This window comes from Mya arenaria, chromosome 8, assembly GCF_026914265.1.
Source record: "Mya arenaria isolate MELC-2E11 chromosome 8, ASM2691426v1".
In the NCBI taxonomy this organism is placed as follows: Eukaryota; Metazoa; Mollusca; class Bivalvia; order Myida; family Myidae; genus Mya; species Mya arenaria.
Window position 1 is genome coordinate 41,576,560 of NC_069129.1, and position 24,368 is coordinate 41,600,927.

The following is a 24,368-nucleotide window of genomic DNA, read 5'->3' on the forward strand; positions in this document are numbered from 1 at the left end:
ACTGGTGTGGTTCACTCCGAGACAGTATGCCCATAACCAATGATAGTTACTGGTGTGGTTCGCTCCGAGACAGTATGCCCATAACCAATGAGAGTTACCGGTGCGGTTCACTCCGAGACAGTATGCCCATAACAAATGAGAGTTTCCAATGGGAGTTACTGGTGTGATTCACCCCGAGACAGTATGCCCATAACAAATGAGAGTTACCAATGGGAGTTACTGGTGCGGTTCACTCCGAGACAGTATGCCCATAATCAATGAGAGTTACCGGTGCGGTTCACTCCGAGACAGTATGCCCATAATCAATAAAAATTACTGGAGCGATTTACGCAGAGACAGTATGCCCATAACCAATGAGAGTTACTGGTGCGATTTACCCTTAGACGTAATGCCCACAAACACCGTCACCAAGTTTTATCATGATCGTACAATACAAATTAAGATATTTTCTGCCGCATACTAAAATACTTTTTTCCTAATGTAAAAGGGGCATAACTGGGGAGTTACTGACATGATTCACTCCATGACGGAATTTGACTGAGACTTGCCATCAAATGCTGTAACAGAGTTTCATCATTATTATGTAAAAGGGGCATAACTGGGGAGTTACTGACATGATTCACTCCATGATGGAATTTGACTGAGACTTTTTCTGGCGAATACTTAAAAGAACTATTTCCTTATGTTAAAGGGGCAAAACTCTGACATGATTAACTCCACAGTGGAACTGGGCTGAAGCATGCCCACAAATACTTTAAACGAGTTGGATAATAAAAACTTAAGTAACCGCCTGCAATATATATACATACACTTACTTTTTTTAATGGAAAAGAGGCATAACTCTCGAGTTACTCGGACAATTGATTCTCTCCACAATGGAACTTGACTGAGACTTGCCCACAAACGCTGTGCCTGAGTTGCATCATGATTGAATAATAATTATAACTTAAGTTACTGCTTGCATGATATATACACCTATTTTTAATGTAAAAGGGGCATAACTCTGCATATACTAGGGCGAATAACCCCACGATCAAACTTTACCAAAACATGAAGCCCACAAACAAGAACTGTGACCAAGTGGCTCATAATTGGATAATAATTATACAGGTTTTGAAAATAATGCAGTTGACCTTAGTGGATACATGACTCGTAAATAGCTCATTGAAATTAAAACAGTCAAAAAGGTTTATCACCACATGTTAACTACATACATGTAAATAATAGAAAGCTGGTTGGGTTTTGTTGCAGATTATAATCAAATTTCAAAAATCAATAATTTAGATACATAAACCCATAAGAAGATGGCTGAAAGTTTTTAAATACATTTATTAGTTAAAGGTTTATACAGAAATCAAGTTGCACAATACTACAAAATTGTTGTGAAAGTAATTACAACCAAGATTCCCTTGTAAGGAATATACGGTTATTTTAATTCTATGTCTTAATAAGACAGGTCACAAACATTGTCAATAACAATACAATAACATTCAGTAGGCAAACGTTCAAAGAAGATAATCTGAGATATAAAGAAATTTTTGTCATTTTTTAAGAAATTGAAGACTTTTCATTTGTACTATTCCTATGGAATAATCACTCGGAAATTTCCATTTTGAACATTCTTCATAGTAACTTTGCAATGCTTTGCATAAACGTAAAATATAGTCCTATTTTATGCATGTCAGGTTTAACACATTTAAAACAATTCTAATATCTAATATATAATTTGAAAAAGAACATTCATCCAAAATCTTGGTTTTACAGTTAGTCAAACATAATTATAACTTTAACTTTAAAACCATGAAAAAATATTCATCTATATAAAGACGATTTTGTAAAGCATTTTTAGATAAGGAAATAGTCATTTTGTAATATTATATATATATATATATATATATATATATATATATATATATATATATATATATATATATATATTAGGGGTGCAAACGGATATTCGATCGTACGTTTAATATTTGAATGTCAAAATCAGTTTTCGAACATTCGAAGTGTTTTTTTTATTGAATAGATAAGGCAATAAACCTTTCGCCTACATCTGTGTTGTTGTTTATAAAATTCGTTTGTCTTGTTTTTACAACAATTGGCCCCTAATGTCATTGGCGTGAATGTGATGACAATACACTATACACGCGTCATATGTCAATTAGGGCATATGGTCGGGTACTATAAACAGTTCCATAGCTCAAATCACCATGATGATATGAATGCAATAATTTTGTGACAAATATGTGCTTAAAACTGTTTTCCGTGTTTCCATACAATGTTCGCGCATTGAAATGTAAATGTATAGTATAGAGTTTTAGGAAATATTTTCTATATTGTTGTACAATAGATGAGTCAAATCCACATGTTTTCGTTTTATTATTCAACTAGTTTCCGAGTTGGTTTGGGTTTTTCATAGTTATATTTAGTCAATTTTTAGAGGTCAATCTCAGAATGAGGCTGCTCATCCTATGGAAAGACCCTCCATTGGTGCAAAACCCTATTTGACTAAGAATCCACCTAATTTCACATTGTTTAGAAATATAAAGGCTGCGGTATTGAAATTATTCAATTTTGTTGTTTGTTTGTTCATACTGTATTGCTTTTTTTCTTTCTGAAAATGGAAAATTTCAAAGGCTCATTTGGGAAAAATCAGAATCCGCCACGTGTGCTGGCTACGACAAAGTAGGGTGAAAATGTCCCGGTTATTACTTTAGCAAATAACTATAGTAGTTAACTACATCTTCTAAAATATGTATGTTGATAATCGAATATTCGATCGGAAGAATTACCGAATATTCGAATATCAGTTTTGCCATTCGTTTGCATCCCTAATATATATATATATATTGATTGATTGAATATCTAAAACATCACAATCTAAAAACATAAAAAATATGATTGAATAGGTTTTTGATGTAATACAATATTTACACTTGCTCATTATCCTATTTGTTGCAAAATTAAACTGCAAAATAGCTGAGCATTTATTAGATACATGTATATCTCAAAGCTGTCCAGACATAACGGAGCATATTTGGGGACATGTGTTATAAATCATGAGTTGCCTTTTTTCCATTATTTCCATTTTTGTTTCACATAACTAGCAATTTTCATTCACTTTGATAGAACTCTTTTACAATGAATAAATAAGCGTATGTTGAAAAATAAATTGGATTGCAGTTACATTTCACTTGCTAAAACATTATTGAATACATGGTTATGCATGCCAGAGAAAGCACAATCACGACTGATGAAGAAAAACTGTCAGTTTGCATTAAAGACCTTCAGTGAGTCAATATCGTACATCCCGGCAACTATGGCACGTGTGTAAGGACAGAAGGACACGGAGTCGGGAAGGGTCAGTCCGTCCTTCTTTCCAAGTATTTCCGTCATCTTGCCATCCCTCTCTGTTAGCAGCATCACGTTGTTGCTGTCCCGCCCACACACGAGAAGCTGACCAGGCCCTACTTTCAACACGGACAAGGGATGGCTGAGCTCCTTGTCTCGGTACTCCCCCAAGACCTTCCCTTCCAGGGTCAACTGGAGGACGGTGTGGGCAGAGTAGTCAGACACGCACAGGGTTGGTGGTGTTGAAGCTGACACAGTTAGGTAATAAGGTTCATGGAAAAGTAGTTTTCCATCATCTTTTAGAAATGTACTAATGATATGACCATCCAATGTCATCACTTCAATACGCGGGTTTGACTTGTACGAAACGTATAATTTGTTGTTGTAAGACGCAATACCTCGACAGTCGGGTGATGCTTTAATTTCCTTTCCATACGACAACTGTACTTCCTTTGTAGACATCAGATGGATGATGGACTTGTCCGGGAGAGTGACTGCGGCCTGGTCATCAGGGAGCACACACACGTCCCAGGGCTTGTCTGGCAGATGGAGGCGGGACGTGACGGTGCCGGTGCTGACATCTACGAGTTTGACACAATTGTTACCATTGTCAGCTAAAAGGAAGATACCAGGAGAGATCAGGGCTGAGCCCGTGATCCAGCAGAGAAACTTGTCATGAGACGTTCTAGCCTTGATATCCGTCTGCTGCTTCCATGTCACAGTCGAGAGATCAGGAAATGACACTGAAAGAAATAAAGGAATACATGTATATCTTTTGTTACTTTGGCAAATGTAAGAGTATACATGTACATGCTCACACTTGTATAAAGGCAGAACTTCAATATCCAGTTTGTTTTGGGTAAACTAACACAACAGACACCACAGAATAAATAGTAATTATAAATACATTTTATGACCCCCACACATTATCAACTGCAACCGCACACACTCTCAACATCACACACTCGCAATCCCACCCGCACCCACCCACACCCGGGCACACACACGCACGCAAACACATACACACGCATGCACACATACCCGCACACACACACACACACACACACACACACACACACACACACACACCCGCACACACACACACAAACACGCACACAATCTCACCCGCACACGCGCACACATACACACGCATGCACACACGCGTGCACACAACACGCGCACGCACACACAAGTATTATTTTTAATACGATCTTAAGGCACAATTTGCTATTTTAAACCACGTTTTATGACGAGATTTACCTCGGGGACAGCTTTTGCCACCGTGGCCAGATTTACCCCAGGTGCAAATATGTGCCTTTAAATGCTAAAACCTATGTCTGGAGGTTGAACAAATTGCCCCTGTCATATAATCAGTATTTGCATTATAATAATGCAAATACTGATTTGTCCCCAGTGGTATTTCTATTTTGGGAGGAACAGTAAAGATTCAACATAACACAAGATACTAATTTTCTCAATAGCTATAAAACGCGTCCAAAACTTACCACTTGGGCAAATTTGGATATATAAACGCAGCACTTCAATGAAAACAGTGAAAACTGTCTTTTAAATAGTATTTCGAACTGAAACTTAGAACTAAATAAATGTCGCTAGAGACAATAAACACCTATAAAGCACGGTCAGTAACTGTTATAATTGCCAATTTATACCGAATGGGGAAAACAGACGAGCGTTGGTGTTCGCTCAGGGGCCTCTTTTGTTTATTTACACTGTAATTGAAACTAGAATGGTTTACCCAATTGACCAGCAGATACTTATTGAAGATCAGTAACCTTGTATTAAAACATTTAACCAAAGTATGAAACTGTATTTCATAATTGTAATAGTTAAGCATATTATTCCTACCAAACTCCCCCGCTACGTCCAGTGATCCAAGCCCCATTTTCGACCACAGCAGCCGCTCCGTGTCCGCGTCTTTAACAAACCGGTACTTCCGGGCCTTCATTCTACCAGCCATCGTCTCAATCTTGTGATGAGCCCCCTGTAGCTCCTTCTGTGCTCGCCTTGCCGACACGTACCGCTTGTTATCCGAAACGTCCCCGGAAGTCAGTTCTGCCCTAGTGTCCGCAAGTCCCCCTTTCGCCAACTCACAAGCAGTCTTCAGCTCAGTCAGCACGCTTTCATCCTCAGTCTTCATTTTCTGGATGTTGCCGAGCAACTCCTTCTCGCGTCGGTCCAGGTAGGTGTTGATTTCTGTCCGGAACTTCCTCAGTCTGTCGATCTCGTCCTTAGACTGGTGTTCGACCTCGTTAAAAAGCTCAGTGACATTACTTATGCACCAAAATAGAAGATCTTCCGCTTGTTTCATTGATGGTTCCAGCTCCCTGAATTCCCTTTCATTGACGAAATCTTTAGACACATCAGCAATGTAATCGACTTTGCACGTGTTATGATCGATGTCTTCACAGTCACCACAGCCAAGATCGCCGTGGGTCGGACAGTAAAACCTGATCATCTGCCTGCTGGGCTCACACCTGCTCGGCCTGCAGAGATATACGCAGTGTACCAGCCAAACCTACCAGGGTGCGACCAGGAGACGTTCGTGCGGGAGTGCAGCAGATGGACGGCTAAATGGACGACAACATCCCCTGCTCCATATCCATGCCTAGAATCAAGCTTGGGCGTGGCAACTGAGGCGTCCTATCCTAATATCCGGATATGCATGATGATTTTGTTGTGTATGCCTGTATCCACAGCTACGGCAGAGAGGTCGTTTTCAACGATGAAGCGGGTCAAGACCTACCTCCGAAATACCATGACCACAGAGAGGTTACCCGGGCTTGGGCTACTGAATATTTACCAGGAGCGAAACATTAACGTTGAGCAAGTGGTGGATGCTTTTGCCCGTCAAAAAGATCGTCGCCTTGCTCTTATTTTCAAAGTTTAAACATATTATAGACGAAAACTGGTTAAGTGGTTGCATAAACACTTAATGAACTAACTGACGCCGCAACGAAAGATGTTTGATATTATATGAATGTTATTTCAACTTTACAAAAATGTATAATGAAGTTAGTATTTGTTACGTATCGAATGTTAATATATGTGACTTTGCATTTTCCTTACATATTTCCATTTTAACCCCCCAGATATATTGCACGGTGTAAGTCTTACAATTTTGATGCCACAATGCCCTCAGATGCCGTCTAAGACGGTCTGTGAATTAAAAAAATCCCGGGGGGGGGGGGCATGCCCAAGGACCCCCATAGAAAGGCGGGAGTATCTCGAATTATGGCCTGGCTACGCCCCTGTATATAGATGAATACTTGACAATGCTAGTCATTTCGCTATGCCACAAAATACCCAAACACAACACTGTTCTGAAATGGTCTTAAAAATGTTTGTTTAGGTTAACATCCCCAAAATTATCAGGCAGGCTAGGTACCGGTAGGGATTTTATTAAAAAAATATCAAATATGCTTTATGTTGTCATTTTCTTGCAAACAGCACTATTTCTTGCCAGTCACTTATATATTACTGTGTGACAGAGCTATATTATGTCAAAAAATAATGAGAGTTAATGTTTAAAAGAATCAGTTAAGTTGGTTGGGTTACCTGAAACAAACATTTTTTGTCTTAGTGTTGTGGTTATTTTTTTCTTTTATAGAAAGATTATTTATTTTATGAAAAACAAATGTTTAATTTTACATTTTGTTTATTTTTGGAGAACTTCACCATGATTATCATCACAAATAAATCAAGAAATAGCGGATATTTGTTTATTTCAGTGTAAGATCATATTTTATTTCACAAGTGTCATAGAAAAACATATTTTCACGAGTGGCGAAGCCACGAGTGAAAATGTAGTTTTTTTATGATCACGAGTGAAATTAAATACGATCTTACACTGAAATAAACAAATTTTCTGTTTCTTTTATGCTTATTTTCGGAGTTTTATTTGTTTTTTTTATTTATTTCTGAATTACCCCCTTTTTTGAAAAGGGTGGGCTTTACGCCGCTACCCGTGGGGCGCCCCTCATGCATAATTATAGCTGTCAACTTTTCTACTTTCGGTTTGCTGAGAAATAGTTCTCTGCTATTCATTCTTATAGCTTAATATTCGCTCGTTTTTTATTGCAAAGCTTTATGAACAGTAAACAATGAAGTATTATTAGTGCACATATGTTCCAAAAATAATGAAAACACTTTTTATTTTAAGATGGACATGAATCATAACCAAATTACTACGCCGCTATTTAAAGAATGAAAATTTGGAAGGTCAAATGTGTTAGCAAAACAAATGTGGATACTCATTGGATTTTAACCATTTTTCTTAGTTTAAGCTAGGCTGCATGTACGCGTGTTTTTATAGTAAGTTAATATTCAGTCAACTTACTGTCAGAGACCAGTCTGTTTCGATTTAAAATGTTTGTTTTCCAGATATTAAAAGAGTAAATGCCACGCTAGTTTGTTGACACATTTTGAGGTGTGGGTGGGGTAAAAAATATCGGATCTATCTGTAAATTGTTGTGTGAATTCTCCAGGAAGCTCATTTTACGTACTACAATGGTTAACAGTTCAAAATACATTTGAACGATGATATAAAATTTTATTTATGTTCGAACAGTTGTTTTTGTCTGTAATTTGTTTGGTATGAAAGCAAATGTTCGAACATTCAGCTTCAAAGATCAGTAAAATGTTTGATAAACGGGATAACCGGTAATAAACGGTAAGCTGTTAATTTCCAATTATATATTTATTTGTTTAAATTTATAAAACATTTCTTTTATATTTTTTTAAACATTTTTTGACATAATTTATTGAGGTCCAGTGTTCTGTTTTGATCAAGGCAAGTACATGTAACAACAAAGGAATTTAAAGTAGTTCTGAAAGTTGATATTTTCACCCCTTATTTTGCAGTGAAAATATCAAATTGATATTTTCACTGTTGTTATTTCACTGGTAAAACCCCATATTTCATCGAAAAGCATGAAAGAAATAATGTTCAACTTTCAAAGTATCCGATCTGCTTTTAATATACCCTTTTTTCAAAGGGTTTTGGTAAATCCACTTTAATACAAAATCGAACTTTTTTTCAAATACTTCAAATGTGTTCACATTAGGAAGGTAACACGACTAATTACCGGTAAGCTGAAGAGAACAATTATACATACATGATTGGAGTACGATGATATTATTATCTGCACACGATTTTGACGACTGTGCCACTGACTACCTATATATCGCCTTTAAATATGACACAAAAATATATAAGTTGGAATTCATCATATTGGCAAATGGCTTCGTAATTGGTATGAGACAAATGCATGCAGTTGAACTTATGCAATGAATATATGACCTGTAAGCAGCTCATTGAAAATGAAACCAGAACAAATGTGTATAAAGTCATGACCTCATAACTTCGTAATTGATATGAGACATATACAAGTTCATGTCCCTTGATTATACTTGATTCGGAAATAATGCAGTTGAGCCTGAAAACAGCTCATTGAAATTGAAACTGGAAAAAAACGTTTATAACCTGTCTACACATATATGCAAAATCATGGAAAGATGGTTGGGTTTTTTTTGCAGATTATATTCAAATTTTGAAATCAATAATTTAGATAAACATATACTACTGTTTTGAAGTTATCCATAATAAGAGGACTGAAAGTTTTTAAATACATTTATTAGTGAATGGTTAATACAGAAAACTTGTTCCACAATAGAGAAAAAAGAACAGTAAATGACACTGGCACCGGATTTTCAAACTCAATATTTTATTTTTTTAAATCCAAAAAAAATCTTATAATTCCATACTAAAAATTATTATACCGAAAATATGAAAAAATATTGAAAAATATTTTTTTTTATAAGTATGCACTTTGTACTGTATATTATACTAACTAAACTAGGAAAACAGAAAACTGGGAATAAAGTAAAAAAAAAATCGTATGATCTGCGAATTCCTTCGCAGGCTAAGGTGCGTGTTTGGAAGATGGATATCATATCCTTTAATTCCGATGGATGTTAATCTGCAGAAGTTCATTTAAACCGCGTAATTAGATGATTACGTGACCCGGGTAGCGAAACGTTCAATACCATGTTAGTATATAAAAAATATATACAGAACAAAGTGTATACTTATAAAAAAAAATGTTTTCAATATTTTTTCACATTTTTGGTATAATAATTTTTAGTTTGGAATTATAAGATTTTTTTTTGATTTTTAAAAAAAATGTTTGATTGAGTTTACAAAATCTGGTGCCAGTGGTAAATGAATATAAAATTGTTGCAATAAAAGTGATGACACCCAAGAATCCCTTGTAAGAGAAATATACGGTTATTTTCAATCTTTGTCTAATTTAGACAGGTTACAGACATTGTAAAAAGACACATGTAAAAGAAGATAATCTGAAAGTCATGCTTGTCAATTTTTAAGATTTTTTATTTGTACTTTTTTTAATGGAGGCTGGATTTACACTTTGAAATTTCCATTTTAAATATGCTTCATAGTAACTTCAAAATTCTTTTCACTAACGTAAAATGTAGTTATATTTTATGTATTGCTACTGAATAAGAAGGGGCTGGCCATGACAAGTTCAACTAAGTGGGAGACGTGAATAATAACCCACAGTGAGTGAAAAGGACATTTATTCAATGTCGAAACTAAAAAATAAATACGAGTTTGACGTCCTCGTAACATATTATTCATTATAGCATATTGGGCGTCCAAACAACCGCCCAATAATGAATAAACGTGAAACAATAAAACCAAAATATACTAGAACAAATGCATAAACATGTATACATGTGTATGTTCAAATTAAGAAATGTATAAATTATACACAAACAATTTAGAAATGAGTTGATTGCACTACAAATATACAACATAAAGAAATGCATACAAATAATATAGACATAGATTATTTGAAAACATGTATGGAGGTGGATTGGGAGGTGGAGGAAAATTATGCAAAATATTTTGCTCAAAATACGCAAGCACGTATCTCTGAAGATTTTTCTAGAATGGCTGACGCGGGAGGCTAGCGATAGGCCGACACCAACCACGTGACCACTGGTCACGGCTTGGAACGCTGATAAGCCAAACACACACCACGTGACCACTGGTCACGGCGCGGAACGCTGATAAGCCACGCTTTAGATGTAACCGGTTCAACCCGCAAATTTAGCAAGGGGTTATTCAGTTCATTTTATGTGAAGTCAAGTTTAAGACATTTAAAACAAAATCCAAATTAGGACTGATGAAGAAAAACTGTCAATTTGCATTAAAGACCTTCAGTGCATCATTATTGCGCATCCCGACAACTATGGCACGTGTGTGAGGACAGAAGTACACGGAGAAGGGATCGGTCAGCCCGTCCTTCTTCCCCAGTATTTCCGTCATCTTGCCATTCGTCTCCGTTAGCAGCATCACGTTGTTGCTGTCATTCCCACACACGAGCATCTGGCCGGGCCCTACCGCCACCACGGACTCGGGAAACCTGAGCTGGTTGTCTCGGTACTCACGCAGGACCTTTCCGTCCAGGGACATCTGAAGCACGGTGTGGGCAGTTAGGTCAGACACGTAAAGGTTCGGTGGTGTGGAAGCTGACACAGTTATAGAACATGGTGTAAGGAAAAGTTGTCGTCCATCATGTGTTTGGAATGTACTTATAATATGACCATCCAATGTCATCACTTCAATGCGCGGGTTTGATGCGTTCGAAACGTATAATCTTTTGTTGTAATACGCAATACCACGACACTCAGATTCTACTTTAATTTCCTTTCCACACGACAACTGTCCTCCCTTTGTAGACACCAGCTGAATTATGGAGTTATCCAGGAGAGTGACGGCGGCCTGGTCACCGGGAAGCACACACACGTCCCAGAGCCCGCCTGGTAGCTGGAGGCGGGACGTGACTGTGCGGCTGCTGACGTCAACGAGTTTGACACAGTTGTTACCACGGTCAGTCAGGAGGATCAGACTAGAAGAGATCAGGGCTGAAGCAGTGATCCAGCAGGTGCCCTTGTCCTATGACGTTCTAACCGGGATATCCGCTTCCTGCTTCCATGTCACCGTAGAGAGGTCTGGAACTGGAACTGACAAAAATAATGGACTGCATGTATATCATTTTGTCATTTGGATCTTATAAATGTAAGTGTACAAATTTGTATAAAGTCACAACCTCAATATACAGTTTGTTAAGAAACATGTTCGCTTCAACAATTGATGTTTGCAAACTTAGAATTAAATTTAGCATAAATAAATGAAATTCTTATCAAAAGTACATGTATTGAGTATTTTCTTTCAATTGAAGAGGACAAAGAAGATGTTTAAAGCAAATAAACATGCCAATGTTCCATTTACTACAAATGTCATTATGTCAGCGTAACACACTTTTTACTGAGTACAGTTTTCCTTATAAACATTAGGTTAATAAAACACCGTTTTTACTGTCAGCTGTGCATAATTGCGCTTCACTCCATAAATGTATTGACGCAAGCACTTGCACACTCGCAACTGCACGCGATCTCACACACACACGCACGCTTGCTTTTTCACAAACTCTCACCCCCACACCCGTAAACACAAACACACACACACACGTACGCGCACACACACACACACACGCGCGCGCGCGCACACGCACACACACACACACACACACACACACACGTGCGCACGCATGCACACCCGCACGCACTCTCACAAACATACACAAATACACGCACGCAGTATCACCCGCAACTGCACACACGCACGCACACTTTCAGATTAATTAATCAAATATTGAAGCATGTGAAGGTGCTTATTTATTAAGTTAAATGAGTACTGATCTTTTAAAATACCAACAAGTATTATATTTTGATACCATCTTATGGCACAATTTGCTACTACGTTTTATGACGAGATTTACGTCGCGAAAAACTTTGACATCGTGGCCAGATTCACCCCAGGTGCAAATATGTGCATATAAACGCTAAAACCCAAGTCTGGAGGTTGGACAAATATGCCCCTGTCATATAATGCAAATACTGATTTGTCCCAGTGGTATTTCTTTTTTGGTAGGGACAGTAAAGACTCAACATCACACAAGATATTAATTTTCGCAGTAGCCGCCATGAAAACGTGTCCAAAACATAAACGCAGCACTTCATTCAGTCTTTTAAATAGTATTTCGAACTGAAACTTAAATACTAAATAAATGTGGCTAGAGACAATGAACACCTATAAAGCAAGGTCAATAACTGTTATAATTGGCGAGTTAAACCGAATGGGGAAAACAGACGGACGTTGATGTTCGTTCAGACGCCATCTTATTTACAATGGACTTGAAACCAGACTGGTTTACCCAATTGACCAGCATATACTTATTAAAGATCAGTATGCTTGTTTAAAAACATTTAACAAAAGTATGAAACTGTATTTGATAATTTTAGCAATAACCTTGTATACCAGACGATACTGAACAAGAACATAAAATAGGCCAAATTATTGGGAGATTACCTAGAGTGCTACTCAATTAATCACAAGGCAAACTATTTTGGGACATACTGATAGTTAACAATACTTTATCTACCAAACTCTCCCGAAACGTCCAGAGTTCCAAGGCCCATTTTCGACCCCAGCAGCCCCTCCGTGTCCGCGTCTTTAACAAATCGGTACTTCCGAGTCTTCATCCTACCAGCCATCTTCTCCATCTTGTCTTGAATCTTCCGTAGCTCCTTTTGGGCCCTCCTTGCCTCCACGTACCGCTGGTTATCCGAAACGTCCCCGGAAGTCAGTTCTGTCCTAGTGGCCACAAGTCCGCATTTCGCCAACTCACAATCAGTCTTCAGTTCAGTCAGCAAGCTTTCATCATCGGTCTTCATTTTCTGGATGTTGCCGAGCAACTCCTTCTCGCGTCGGTCCAGGTAGGTATTAATTTCTGCCCGGAACTTTCTCAGTCTGTCGATCTCATCTTTAGACTGGTGTTCGACCTCATCAAAAAGCTCCTTTACTTTACTTATGCACCCAGATAGAAGATCTTCTGCTCGTTTAATAGATGGTTCAAGCTCCCTGAATTCCCTTCCATTGGTGAAATCTTTAGACACATCAGTAATGTAGTCGATTTTGCACGTGCGATGACCGATGACTACACAGTCACCACAGCAAAGATCGCTGTGGGTCGGACAGTAAAACTTGATCACCTCCTTCGGATGTGTTCTACAATATTCAGTTAGGCCGATGTCAGACTGCTTGGTGGACGGGTAGAAAGACGGCATCTTATCTTTAGACAACATGATGTGATTCCTGGTCACCTTGAATCTCTTATGGGCCTTGCTGCATGGATCACACATGTACTCCTCGCAGGTCTGACAGAATCTCTGGGCTACAGCGCATTTGCCTTCCTCTTCACATGGCTGACAGTAGACAGTAGCGTCTGCGGAGCCCTTGTCAAGGTCAGGGTCACGTCTCTTTCCGGATACTTCCATCTATGAAGGCAATTTAAATAAAGAACGAAATAACATGTATTACATACTCGGAGTTTTCTAGCTGTATTGATACAGATAAAAGTTCTCATTTTACATGTAAATTACAGGTTGTGTTTCAAATGTGTTTGCTATTATAACAGGAAGTTTTGCATGTCTGTAGCTCAATAAATATACTGATAATAAAAGTTGTACACAAATGTTTACCTCGATTTTAATTGATCGTCAAACCCTGCCAACACGGAAGTAACTGAATTTTTCTATTGGTTACAGAATGGTTTCAGGGGACGTCACTGTGTTTAGCTTATACTTTATTATGGTGATGTGTGACCAAATTCCGGAAAACCCGAAGTCTAAAAATACCTTTTGATAAGGGAGATTACTCTCATTACTTTCATGATTCTGTCGATTCAGATAACATAACCTATTTTGGAAGTTCTTTAATTTGTTTGTAAAAACTGCTGAGCACTGCTGAAGGTAATGTGCTCGAAGTTTTTTACCAACGCTCTGAATGAAATCCGTTTTCCAAACATCTGCATTAAAATAAATGCTTGCTAAAAATCATATTTTTACAAGTCTTGCAACTGAGTGATTTACATTTACAGCACTTCAACACTGCTAGTTCCTTTTTGCTACACAAGGCTTAAAATGTTATTTCTTTTGTTCTACTTATTGATCCACTTGGCAAACCAGTCTAATAAAATTGAAGTTCAATATTTTTAATATATATTTTCAGTTTATAGAGGAAAGGGACATTAAAAATAAATAATAATAATGGAAGGAGATCAGTGTGAAATGTCCCTAAGATCACTTTGCATGGTTATCAAATCCACTGGTCCAAATTTCCCAATACATGCCTCTATTGCCAAGCAAAAGGAAGCTACTGGCAAAAATTGTTCATGTCATTTAGTTTGATGCAGTTGGTTTTTTGGGTGTGTAGGTTTATTTATATTCGCACTCCGACAAGAACTTAAATGTATTTGGTGATAGCTCTGATAAGATTGTTAGTCATATAAGTGGAGCAAAGTACTCAGACAGAAAAGCTACCCTTGTTCTTTTACATGTATCAGTGTATAGTGCTCACTGTCACACAGGTCTTCAATATAATTGCCTTACCAGAAGGCGATAAGATTTTTTTAGCGGTGCGGCACAAAATTGAACCTGCAACCCCTGCATTTACAGTCAAGTGAGTTACCACTGATCTGCCGACATTCAGTCAGGGATTGAACCCTATAATATTCCTTCAACACCTGAAACATATGCTCTACCACTGAGCTATCAAGGCGGATTTACTTTTATGAAGTACCTGAAATCACCAGAGACAAAGAATGACATTTTTATGTCATTTTAAGCAACATTTCTACAAAAAAATCTTGCATTTTCTTCAAAATAGGGGCTGTCAATCTAAAAAGCACAATACTCTTTTGTAGTGGCCGTGTGTTATAGCCATTCTAGAGTATTAGATATACATCTCTTGTTCTATTCTTGCAGGATTAAAAGAACGGAGGAATGACATCAAAAGTGAAGTGGACAGCTGTTGTTATCACATGTCCAAGAAAGGAATGGTCACTTATTTTGCAGAGAGGTATACACTGGGGATCGGCTTGATCAACTTCTATTTCGCTAGGTTTCAAATTTGCAGAATAATATTTTTGGCTAAAACATACAATTACCACTGAAAGTCATAGGCTATATTCATAAAGACATATATGAACGTTGGTTTCAAATTACATGACTGTATAACTCACTTCAAATTAATTTCTTAATTAGTGTTGCCAGTTATTGTGAGAATTATAATTTACATGAACATGTATCACGTCTTTAGAGTTAGAGTTTAGACAGACGAAGGGTTACATTGACAAGGATGTGTTCTTATTGGCTGTTGAGGACCCAAAACAAGATGTCGGCAGCGGAGGGGCCACAATCAATGCCCTGCTGACTGTGGCAGAGTACATCAGTGCCCAGAGGGGATTCACTGTATGTAATTACAGCGCTTCAGTCATAAATGTTTTTATAGTTTTGATTAAAAAGTTCAGAGTGAGCGCAAGGAGCAAGTGCTTATTAGTTATTAAGATTTTATAAAATATGTTCACACTGACTGAGATTACAACCAGGTAAAATTATGACGTCATGTCTGTTATGATGTCAAGATGCAATTTGTTATGATTAAGCATGTAACTTATTGAAGGCCGTTAGGGCAATTGGCTGAAAATGTAGTTTTAATAATTTTGAATATTACCTGTAACCATTGCAATTATATGTGTAAAACATAGAAGTTATGTTAAAAGGAGTTTGAGGTAGAATCCATGTAATCAATTTATACTTATAATAAATACTATTGTCATTTCAGGTTTTGACCACAGATATTTTGAAAGATGCTTGCATTCTTATCTTACACAATGTAAGCTTCATATCATTCGAATGTTACAAGCATCATGTATACATTTACATGTTTTAGTGGAACAATAATTTAATTTAATTTATTTATGTATTTATATTATATATAATTATGTTAGTAATCATAATGGCATATTGCCTATCCTTACCCAACACCTACATGTAAATGAATGTTAACCATGAACCCTGCTTTAATAATCAAATGAATTACTATATGCTGATGTCTCTATCCATATCTTATTCCTTGATCTATTGTTTATAGCTTAAAAAGTAGGAGTGTATACATACAAGAAAAAGATGTATTAGTTTTTATTAGGCAGAAAAAAATGGTGTTTTATGCATCGTTTAACTGTGCAAGTTTGTATTAAGATGCTGTTAATGCATAAGTCAAAAGTTCTGTGTTGGCACCATCTCCATATAGTCGCGTTATGAACATGTACTCTTGTGAGATCAGTACACACCTATTATGATTTATGTCCCTTTGTTCCTGCTACTTGTCACACAGGGGCGGGGCTATGCCTATGACAGCTGTGGCCGACCATTCACCAGTTTACCAGTGAAGATGTGTGGGTTGGACCATGAAGGGATTGTCAGCATGGTGGATCTTACAGTCAAGCTGATTACTGAAACGGTACTGATGATGTTTAAAGATTGTTACAGAAAACTCAGGTTTCAAGTTCAAAAATGGTTTGCAAAATAAATGCCTAGTCATAATTAGCTCTTCCATAGTTCATAGAAAATAAGTTTGGGTATTATGATGGCCAAGGTGTCATTTGTTGTGGGTCGTCATCGTTGTGCAAAAAGAACAACCTTAGCCAGGTATTGACATGAAATTTGGTACACATGTTGCCAGAGACAGTAATGTGGTGCATAGCAAGGCCCATAACTCTGAATTTTGTGTTTTGTCCTTTTTTTACTGAAATATAACCGACATGGAAAGGGACTAGATAGTGATTTGATAAACTTAAAATTGTTGTCACACTCGAGCTAAAAGAAATAAGCATAACTCTAAACAAATCAAAACTAAATGAATGAAACCATGTTAATCTGTCTTTTTGTTTTACATTTCTTATTGGGGTTTACTATGGACTCATTGAAGCCCCTCTTTGGGTCAGCAGCCTTGATCTGACCCTGTTCCTGCCTTTCATTGTTCATCTTCGTATCTGTGCTACATTTCAGATTGGGGTTCACTCAGGAGCTGGTGTTTGGGTCAGCAACCTTGATCTGACCCTGTCCCTGCCTTACACTGTTTATCTTCGTATCTATGCTACATTTCAGATTGGGGTTCACTCAGGAGCTGGTGTTTGGGTCAGCAACCTTGATCTGACCCTGTCCCTGCCTTACACTGTTTATCTTCGTATCTATGCTACATTTCAGATTGGGGTTCACTCAGGAGCTGGTGTTTGGGTCAGCAGCCTTGATCTGACCCTGTCCCTGCCTTACACTGTTTATCTTCGTATCTATGCTACATTTCAGATTGGGGTTCACTCAGGAGCTGGTGTTTGGGTCAGCAACCTTGATCTGACCCTGTCCCTGCCTTACACTGTTTATCTTCGTATCTATGCTACATTTCAGATTGGGGTTCACTCAGGAGCTGGTGTTTGGGTCAGCAGCCTTGATCTGATCCTGTCTCTGCCTTACATTGTTCATCTTCGTATCTATGCTACATTTCAGATTGGGGTTCACTCAGGAGCTGGTGTTTGGGTCAGCAACCTTGATCTGACCCTGTCCCTGCCTTACACTGTTTATCTTCGTATCTATGCTACATTTCAGATTGGGGTTCACTCGGGAGCTGGTGTTTGGGTCAGCAGTCTTGATCTGACCCTGTTCCTGCCTTACATTGTTCATCTTCGTATCTATGCTACATTTCAGATTGGGGTTCACTCAGGAGCTGGTGTTTGGGTCAGCAACCTTGATCTGACCCTGTCCCTGCCTTACACTGTTTATCTTCGTATCTATGCTACATTTCAGATTGGGGTTCACTCGGGAGCTGGTGTTTGGGTCAGCAGTCTTGATCTGACCCTGTTCCTGCCTTACAATGTTCATCTTCGTATCTATGCTACATTTCAGATTGGGGTTCACTCAGGAGCTGGTGTTTGGGTCAGCAGTCTTGATATGACCCTGTCCCTGCCTTACAATGTTCATCTTCGTATCTATGCTACATTTCAGATTGGGGTTCACTCAGGAGCTGGTGTTTGGGTCAGCAGTCTTGATCTGACCCTGTTCCTGCCTTACAATGTTCATCTACATATCTATGCTACATTTCAGATTGGGGTTCACTCAGGAGCTGGTGTTTGGGTCAGCAGTCTTGATATGATCCTGTCCCTGCCTTACAATGAGGGTAATTTTTGGAACTACATTTGTAATTTCAACTGCGTTTTTCTTTGTCAGATTATATAATAAAATAAGTAATTACTAGATTGCAAACTTTATGTATGAAAGACAATTTTAAAAGTAAAAAATGCCAAAAAAAGTATACTAAACAAATCACAAAAACTTTAAGAAAAGGTTAGGGTTTAGCCATGGCTTTGGTGCTGTCAGGTTTGTTGTTGGCGTTGTTGTTGGCGTTGTTGTGCAAAATCTTTAAGATTAGAAATTACTCAAAAATATGTAAAAAGATATTCAAATGAAACTTAGTATAATGTTGCCACAGATAAAACACACATGTATAGAAATTCCCATAACTCTGGTATTAATCATCATTGAGTTATTTCCCTTTTTGACAGTAAAATAACAGTTGAATATTTATTAGGCATTCTATAGAGGTTTTGTTTATGTTAAAAATAGCAGATGGGTATTGGTGTTCACTCTGTGTTTAAGTTCCAAATTACAACCATTTTGCATCTGTGTTGCAGCTGTGCCTTGGGAAAAATGCGATGTTTGTGCCATAACTGTTCCATCATCTCCGACATACTGTCGTCAACATGGTGTCTACAAGCTGGATAGTCAGGTACGATGTTGGCATTTATTTGGCCATATTCCCAATTCCTAGTACAAAAGCTTTACCTCTGTCCATATTTGAATGTGACAAATTACCTCATAAAACGTTAAAAAACTAGAAGGATATATTTGGACAGAAAATGCCAAATCTGATGGGTTCTTTTCCTTCATAGGCATCGAATATCAAGGCATGGTAAGTCAATTCAACCGACGTTGTAACTCGTTCTACTCTCTTAAATTTAAAGTTTTTACTAATCAATTATGTTGTGAATATAAAACCTAGAATGTGATTCAATTTATGGTACACAATTGCCTTTTGATAATAATGTGTCACAAATTCAAAAACTTGAAAATCAAACATTTGTATAAAGAGGATTATAATGCAAAAATGTAGCAATAAGCCAGTCATATTTTTTCTGGATCTTTTGTTTTCCCATCTCTAACACCTAAAATAAATACCCTAAAATGGCCAGCAAAAGCCCTGTATGTTGCAAAAGGTTGTAGGGGACATTTTAGGATGGCTGTCTGTTCAAAGGTATTTTTAAAGTATTTTTACCCAATCTATACCAAACTTGTGTGTTTATTGGCATAACACCTTGAACAAGTTCAATGATCAGCCTGAGTGCACTTTTCACCCTTGAATTATGGCCCATGAAATTGTTATGGTTTAAGCAAACATGGACAAAATTGTATTCTCCAAAACTGGACTTTTTGAAAGATCAAATACTCTGCACATCTTACTATTGTTCAAAGGTAATCTAGATCAAATGTATGTTTAATGTTTATGGGTATAACATCTTGACCAAGTTCAATGAACAGCTGGATCACACTATTCACTCTTGAATTATGGCCCCTGAATTTGTTATGGTTCTAGCAAACATGCAGATAATTGTATTGTCCAATACTGGACTTTTTGAAAGATCATATACTCTGCACACCATACTTTGGTTTGAAATACAACTAAACATTACAACTCACAAAGTCAGTTTAGATAGCACACTCACTGCTCAACAAGGCGCCCCTGGTTTGATTCCCCAGCTGGGCGTGTCTAATTTGGTTGGTGGTAACTAAAGCAGACAACTTGGTTTTCTCTGGGCCTCAATATTAGGAAACATCTTTAATACCTTAGAGCTATTCTATTCAAACATAATTATAACCCCCAATTGGAAGGCACTTTTTAATTATGCCAACCCCCTACAGTAGCAAATTTACACTTTTGCAGTCTAAATTAGCGAAAAAAGACACCCGCCTATATACCATTAAAAAATTAAAGAATGGAAAACATTTAAACCATGCTCAGCCCAGTTGTGTGAGGTACTCCATGACCTTTCTGTTATTGTACAGTGTATTACTGATTGACTGGAAGGTTTAACTTATGACACTGTAAAGACGTTTCTCATGATAAAAGGTGGAATCCTAACGTGGCACTCAACACTGTTTGGTATTAACTCATTAACCTAACACAGCATTGTAATTATGAGGTGTATTACTGAATGACAAGAATGTTAAGCTTATGACACTGTAAAGATATTTCTCAATTTTAAAATGTGGAAGTGAAAAGGTGACACTCAACACTGTTTGATATGAACTCATTAACCTAACACGTATAGTAATAATGCAGTGTATAACTGATTGACAAGTACGTTAAGCTTATGACACTGTAACCTTCTTTAAGGCTAACATGGCATTGTAATTATGTGGTATATAACTGGTTGACACAAAGGTTTAGCTTATGACACTGTAAAGATATTTCTAAATTTTAAAATATGGAAGTGATTTAAAATATGGAAGTGAAAAAGAGGCACTCAACACTGTTTGACTTTGTTTTGTACTCATTGTCCTTGTCTTTGGTGTAACACAGCTCTCTGAATGTGCAGTGTTCAACTGAATGACAAATAGGCTAGTCTTTTGATACTGTAAAGATATTTCTCCCAACCCCATTCATGTAAAATAGCATTTGTGCTCACTTGGTGAAATTTATTGCGATATTACACACACTATCAACTACCCTTCATATCTTTGTTTTTCTACACTTAAAGTTATTCATTGATGACCATATGTGAACAAATACTTACTAATACTTACTTTACCAAAGGCCAAGACCTAATGCCTCAAAACAAAGTGGCCATTTTGTTTTAAATCACATGCACACAGAGTTAAATACAATAGTCCTTTGTTATAGTATTAAGAACAATAGTTATATTCTATACATTGTAGCTTTCTTTTCTTTTCATTAGTCGATCAATGTAGTATATTATAATTTTCTAATGTAAACAACATTTCTTTGCAATCTGTGAAGCATGTCATACACACAGGAATTTGTTATCAGCATTTAGTTTCATTATGAGCAATAACTCATGGTTAAATGCTATGTCTAACATTCTTTAAACTTTGTTTGTCCATTGGTCACCAATGGATTTTGAAGTCAAAGGTCAAAGTCAAAATGAACTTTAATAGAAAAATGAAGGGCGGCCACATCCGCTTTCATGGAATCTAATTAGATTGGGCACTCAAGACAGCCATATATCCAATGTTGCAGAATTATAATTAGGTAGGGCGCAACCAAAGGTTGGGCGACGCATCCAGTTTCGCGTATTCTAGCTAGCTTAAAACAATTAATTTCAGTACTGCAATAACCTTGCTGTCGTTGTACAAAACAACTAATGATGTTGATTTAAACTTGGTACACATATTCACAACGACAATACAAAAAATCAGTCATGTGTGGTAGTCCTAGAATTCTTGCTAAATTAGATGTTGAGTTATGCCCCTTCTTAAATAGAGAAAATAAGAAGGGCACGGGCATCTCTTGGCAGTGTTCTCGTAATATTGACAAAAAAACAGCTAGAAAAGACACAACACAATTTTTTGTAGAATCTTTTAATACAATCTGACATGGGGTGTATGTCCGTCCCGCTCCGAAAAAAACATATTTAAGAATAAAAATGATATTGAAAGTAATGAAAATTATGATTTTGGATAATGTGTTTGAATACATTTTCATATAATATAACTTTGATCTTCACAAAAATATTTATGACATTATATTGTTTTTTTTTGAAACCGTAGCTGTAAGCTTTGTAAGCTTAATGTTAATTGAATCACTTAAAACTCTACATAGGTTGAGGCTGCTGCCATGTAAACCAAGCAACTGATAGATCCTACTGTTGTGAAAATAGAAATGACAAGGAAACAGACTTTGTCAACAGCAAGGCTGAGGTCTTGCCACGTAACATTTTCAAAATTATTTTTATTATCAGAATCATTTTCAATAGGTTTTTCGAAAGTCATGCTGTTCTTGTCAGCTTTTGATCCAGTGAACTTGAAAGATTTTGTATTCTTCTCTGCTACAATTTCATTATCTGCCATCATCATGTTTCCATCAACTTCCACTCGGTTTTTCCCACAATGACCCGCGCAACCTTGAAGTGCCATGACCCTCACAAACATAGTATACCATGGCCCCAATGGCATTGATTTGCTCTTGTGATAAAGTCGCATATTGAGAATAACTATCACCATAGAGACTAGGCTAACAATTATTCCCATGAGTAAAAATATGCATATAACTGCAGTTGGTTCTGAAGTTTTTGGCATTTCATCAGCAACGACTGTTTGAAACACAGCTAGGGCTAGCATGATAGTTATGGAAAAGCTGACACGTTCACCAGATTCATTTGGTAGCAGAAACACGAGGGAACTGGCGATGGTCATTCCGGCAATTGGAACAATGATAGTTAAGATATAAAACGTGGATTTGCGCTGGAGATAGAAGCGGAAGCTTGATTCGGACGTTCCGTATTGATTTATTACGAAATGCTTTGTCTTTTCGATAATCCACTCAGAATTTGAGCTTGTATAAAGAATTATCCCTGGATCTGAAACACTCAATTGTACCTCCGTGGTGTCAAAATCTATTGGAATAAAGTTTACATCGCAGACTTGTTTATCAAATGGCCAAAACTGCATGTTAAAATTACAGGAACTTTCTAAAACATTCCCATTATGAATCCACGACCAGCCATTTGGTGCCACAGTGGCAAATGTTTTAGAGTTGATCATGAGTGTAAATTCCACGGGCGACGAAAGTGCCATTGGTGGTTTCCAAACCTCATTCTGAAAAAACTTCATCTTGTTTATTCCGTCGTAATCAGCAGGATTCCATGTAAGTCTTTCGTCATACCAACTACAGAACAAAGACAGAACCAGTGTCACTACGCCTTTAACGCTGTCCACTTCGAGCAATGAGTATAGATATAAAGATACATTAACATTCAGCACATCTGTTTGGTTGTTAAGCGGCCGCACAGACGGTTGATAGTTTGTCAGCAGATCCTCATGTAATTTCGTCGCATTTTCATACCTTTGTGACTGAGCTGGTGCAATAAGAAATACAAATACAATTGTAAGTTCCAGCGTCAACTTCATTTTTTCCGAATGTTTGTAATGTTTCACAATGTTTTTAAGTTAGAAGTCCTTGATATCCTTGAGAAATGATAAATTTGACCTTAACACTTTTCAGAGCCTAATTGGCATATGTTAGGACTTTTGTCATGTAAGGGCCAAATATCTGAAAATGCCAGTATTTTTATTGAAGTATAAGTTGTAAACTAAAACAAAACCATTATTGAAAATCAAAAGATCAAATGACTCTCTCAATGAGCAGAGGGCACTTTTATGTAATTAACCATACGATTATAGTACCGTTGTTAATACGGAATTTGTAAGCATTGAAAAAATAATTTGTTTGCCGTGTCTGGGTCAATATTTCAGGTATTTTTTAAAGAAGAAAGAAGTGAGTTAATGGTGTTGGTGGTCTCATGATTTTTTAATCCTCTGCCAATGCTTAAAAAACATTTGAGACATTTACATAACTTATCACCCCTGTTGCCAGAGTTCAGTGACAATCCCACATCTGTAGCAAGGGAAATAACTCAGGTTTTAATCATTGTGGAGTTGTGCCCCATCTTTGTTAGAAAAAAACTCATAACCAGGCATATGTCAGTATAGGATTGTATTTCTCCAGTATATTACATGATTTAACTATCAAAACAAGAGAACAACAGTAGAGCCCTCAATGTAAACTAAGTATACTGGGTCTGTTAGCGAGACATAAATGTATTGATTTAAAAAGACAAAAGAAAAGAAAAGCGAGGTATTGGTGTCAGTGTTGATGTTATTGGTGTCATTGTTTTTTTGCCAAATCTTATGCCAGAGTGGCAATATGCACATTT

General features: G+C 37.2%; 4 protein-coding genes across 4 annotated transcripts in view; 1 reads left to right on the plus strand and 3 right to left on the minus strand.

Moving 5' to 3' along the window:
* Positions 1-3,270: 3,270 nt before the first annotated feature.
* On the minus strand, positions 3,271-5,683 carry LOC128244202 (uncharacterized). Its single transcript, XM_052962219.1, has 2 exons — positions 5,221-5,683; positions 3,271-4,097 (listed from the first exon to the last, which is right to left on the minus strand). The coding sequence occupies exons 1-2, from the start codon at positions 5,681-5,683 to the stop codon at positions 3,271-3,273; spliced, it is 1,290 nt and encodes a 429-aa protein (XP_052818179.1).
* Positions 5,684-9,955: 4,272 nt separating this feature from the next.
* On the minus strand, positions 9,956-14,097 carry LOC128242840 (tripartite motif-containing protein 45-like). The gene is made up of 3 exons (XM_052960200.1): positions 14,005-14,097; positions 12,906-13,800; positions 9,956-11,424 (listed from the first exon to the last, which is right to left on the minus strand). Exons 2-3 carry the CDS (start codon positions 13,798-13,800, stop codon positions 11,357-11,359), a joined length of 963 nt encoding a protein of 320 aa, XP_052816160.1. The 5' UTR covers positions 14,005-14,097; the 3' UTR covers positions 9,956-11,356.
* A 55-nt stretch (positions 14,098-14,152) lies between these two features.
* LOC128242830 (L-fucose kinase-like) overlaps positions 14,153-24,368 on the plus strand; it is a 41,092-nt gene continuing 30,876 nt past the window's right edge. The window contains exons 1-7 of the mRNA XM_052960183.1: positions 14,153-14,274; positions 15,289-15,382; positions 15,623-15,774; positions 16,148-16,198; positions 16,700-16,825; positions 18,463-18,535; positions 19,050-19,144. Coding sequence (XP_052816143.1) covers positions 15,307-15,382; positions 15,623-15,774; positions 16,148-16,198; positions 16,700-16,825; positions 18,463-18,535; positions 19,050-19,144 — 573 coding nt within the window. The 5' untranslated portion in view covers positions 14,153-14,274; positions 15,289-15,306. The remainder of the gene's footprint in view (positions 14,275-15,288; positions 15,383-15,622; positions 15,775-16,147; positions 16,199-16,699; positions 16,826-18,462; positions 18,536-19,049; positions 19,145-24,368) is intronic.
* LOC128242838 (acetylcholine receptor subunit alpha-like) lies at positions 22,029-23,749 on the minus strand. The gene has a single exon (XM_052960198.1). It carries the CDS (start codon positions 23,560-23,562, stop codon positions 22,240-22,242), a length of 1,323 nt encoding a protein of 440 aa, XP_052816158.1. The 5' UTR covers positions 23,563-23,749; the 3' UTR covers positions 22,029-22,239.

Excerpts from the sequence above, each read along its gene's own strand:
- LOC128244202 (XM_052962219.1), bottom strand. The coding sequence starts at position 5,683 with ATGAAACAAGCGGAAGATCTTCTATTTTGGTGCATAAGTAATGTCACT. Across the intron at positions 4,098-5,220 it reads GGACGTAGCGGGGGAGTTTG|TGTCATTTCCTGATCTCTCG; the intron begins GTAGGAATAATA and ends TATTTCTTTCAG.
- LOC128242840 (XM_052960200.1), bottom strand. The coding sequence starts at position 13,800 with ATGGAAGTATCCGGAAAGAGACGTGACCCTGACCTTGACAAGGGCTCC. Across the intron at positions 11,425-12,905 it reads GGACGTTTCGGGAGAGTTTG|TTCCAGTTCCAGACCTCTCT; the intron begins GTAGATAAAGTA and ends TATTTTTGTCAG.
- LOC128242838 (XM_052960198.1), bottom strand. The coding sequence starts at position 23,562 with ATGAAGTTGACGCTGGAACTTACAATTGTATTTGTATTTCTTATTGCA.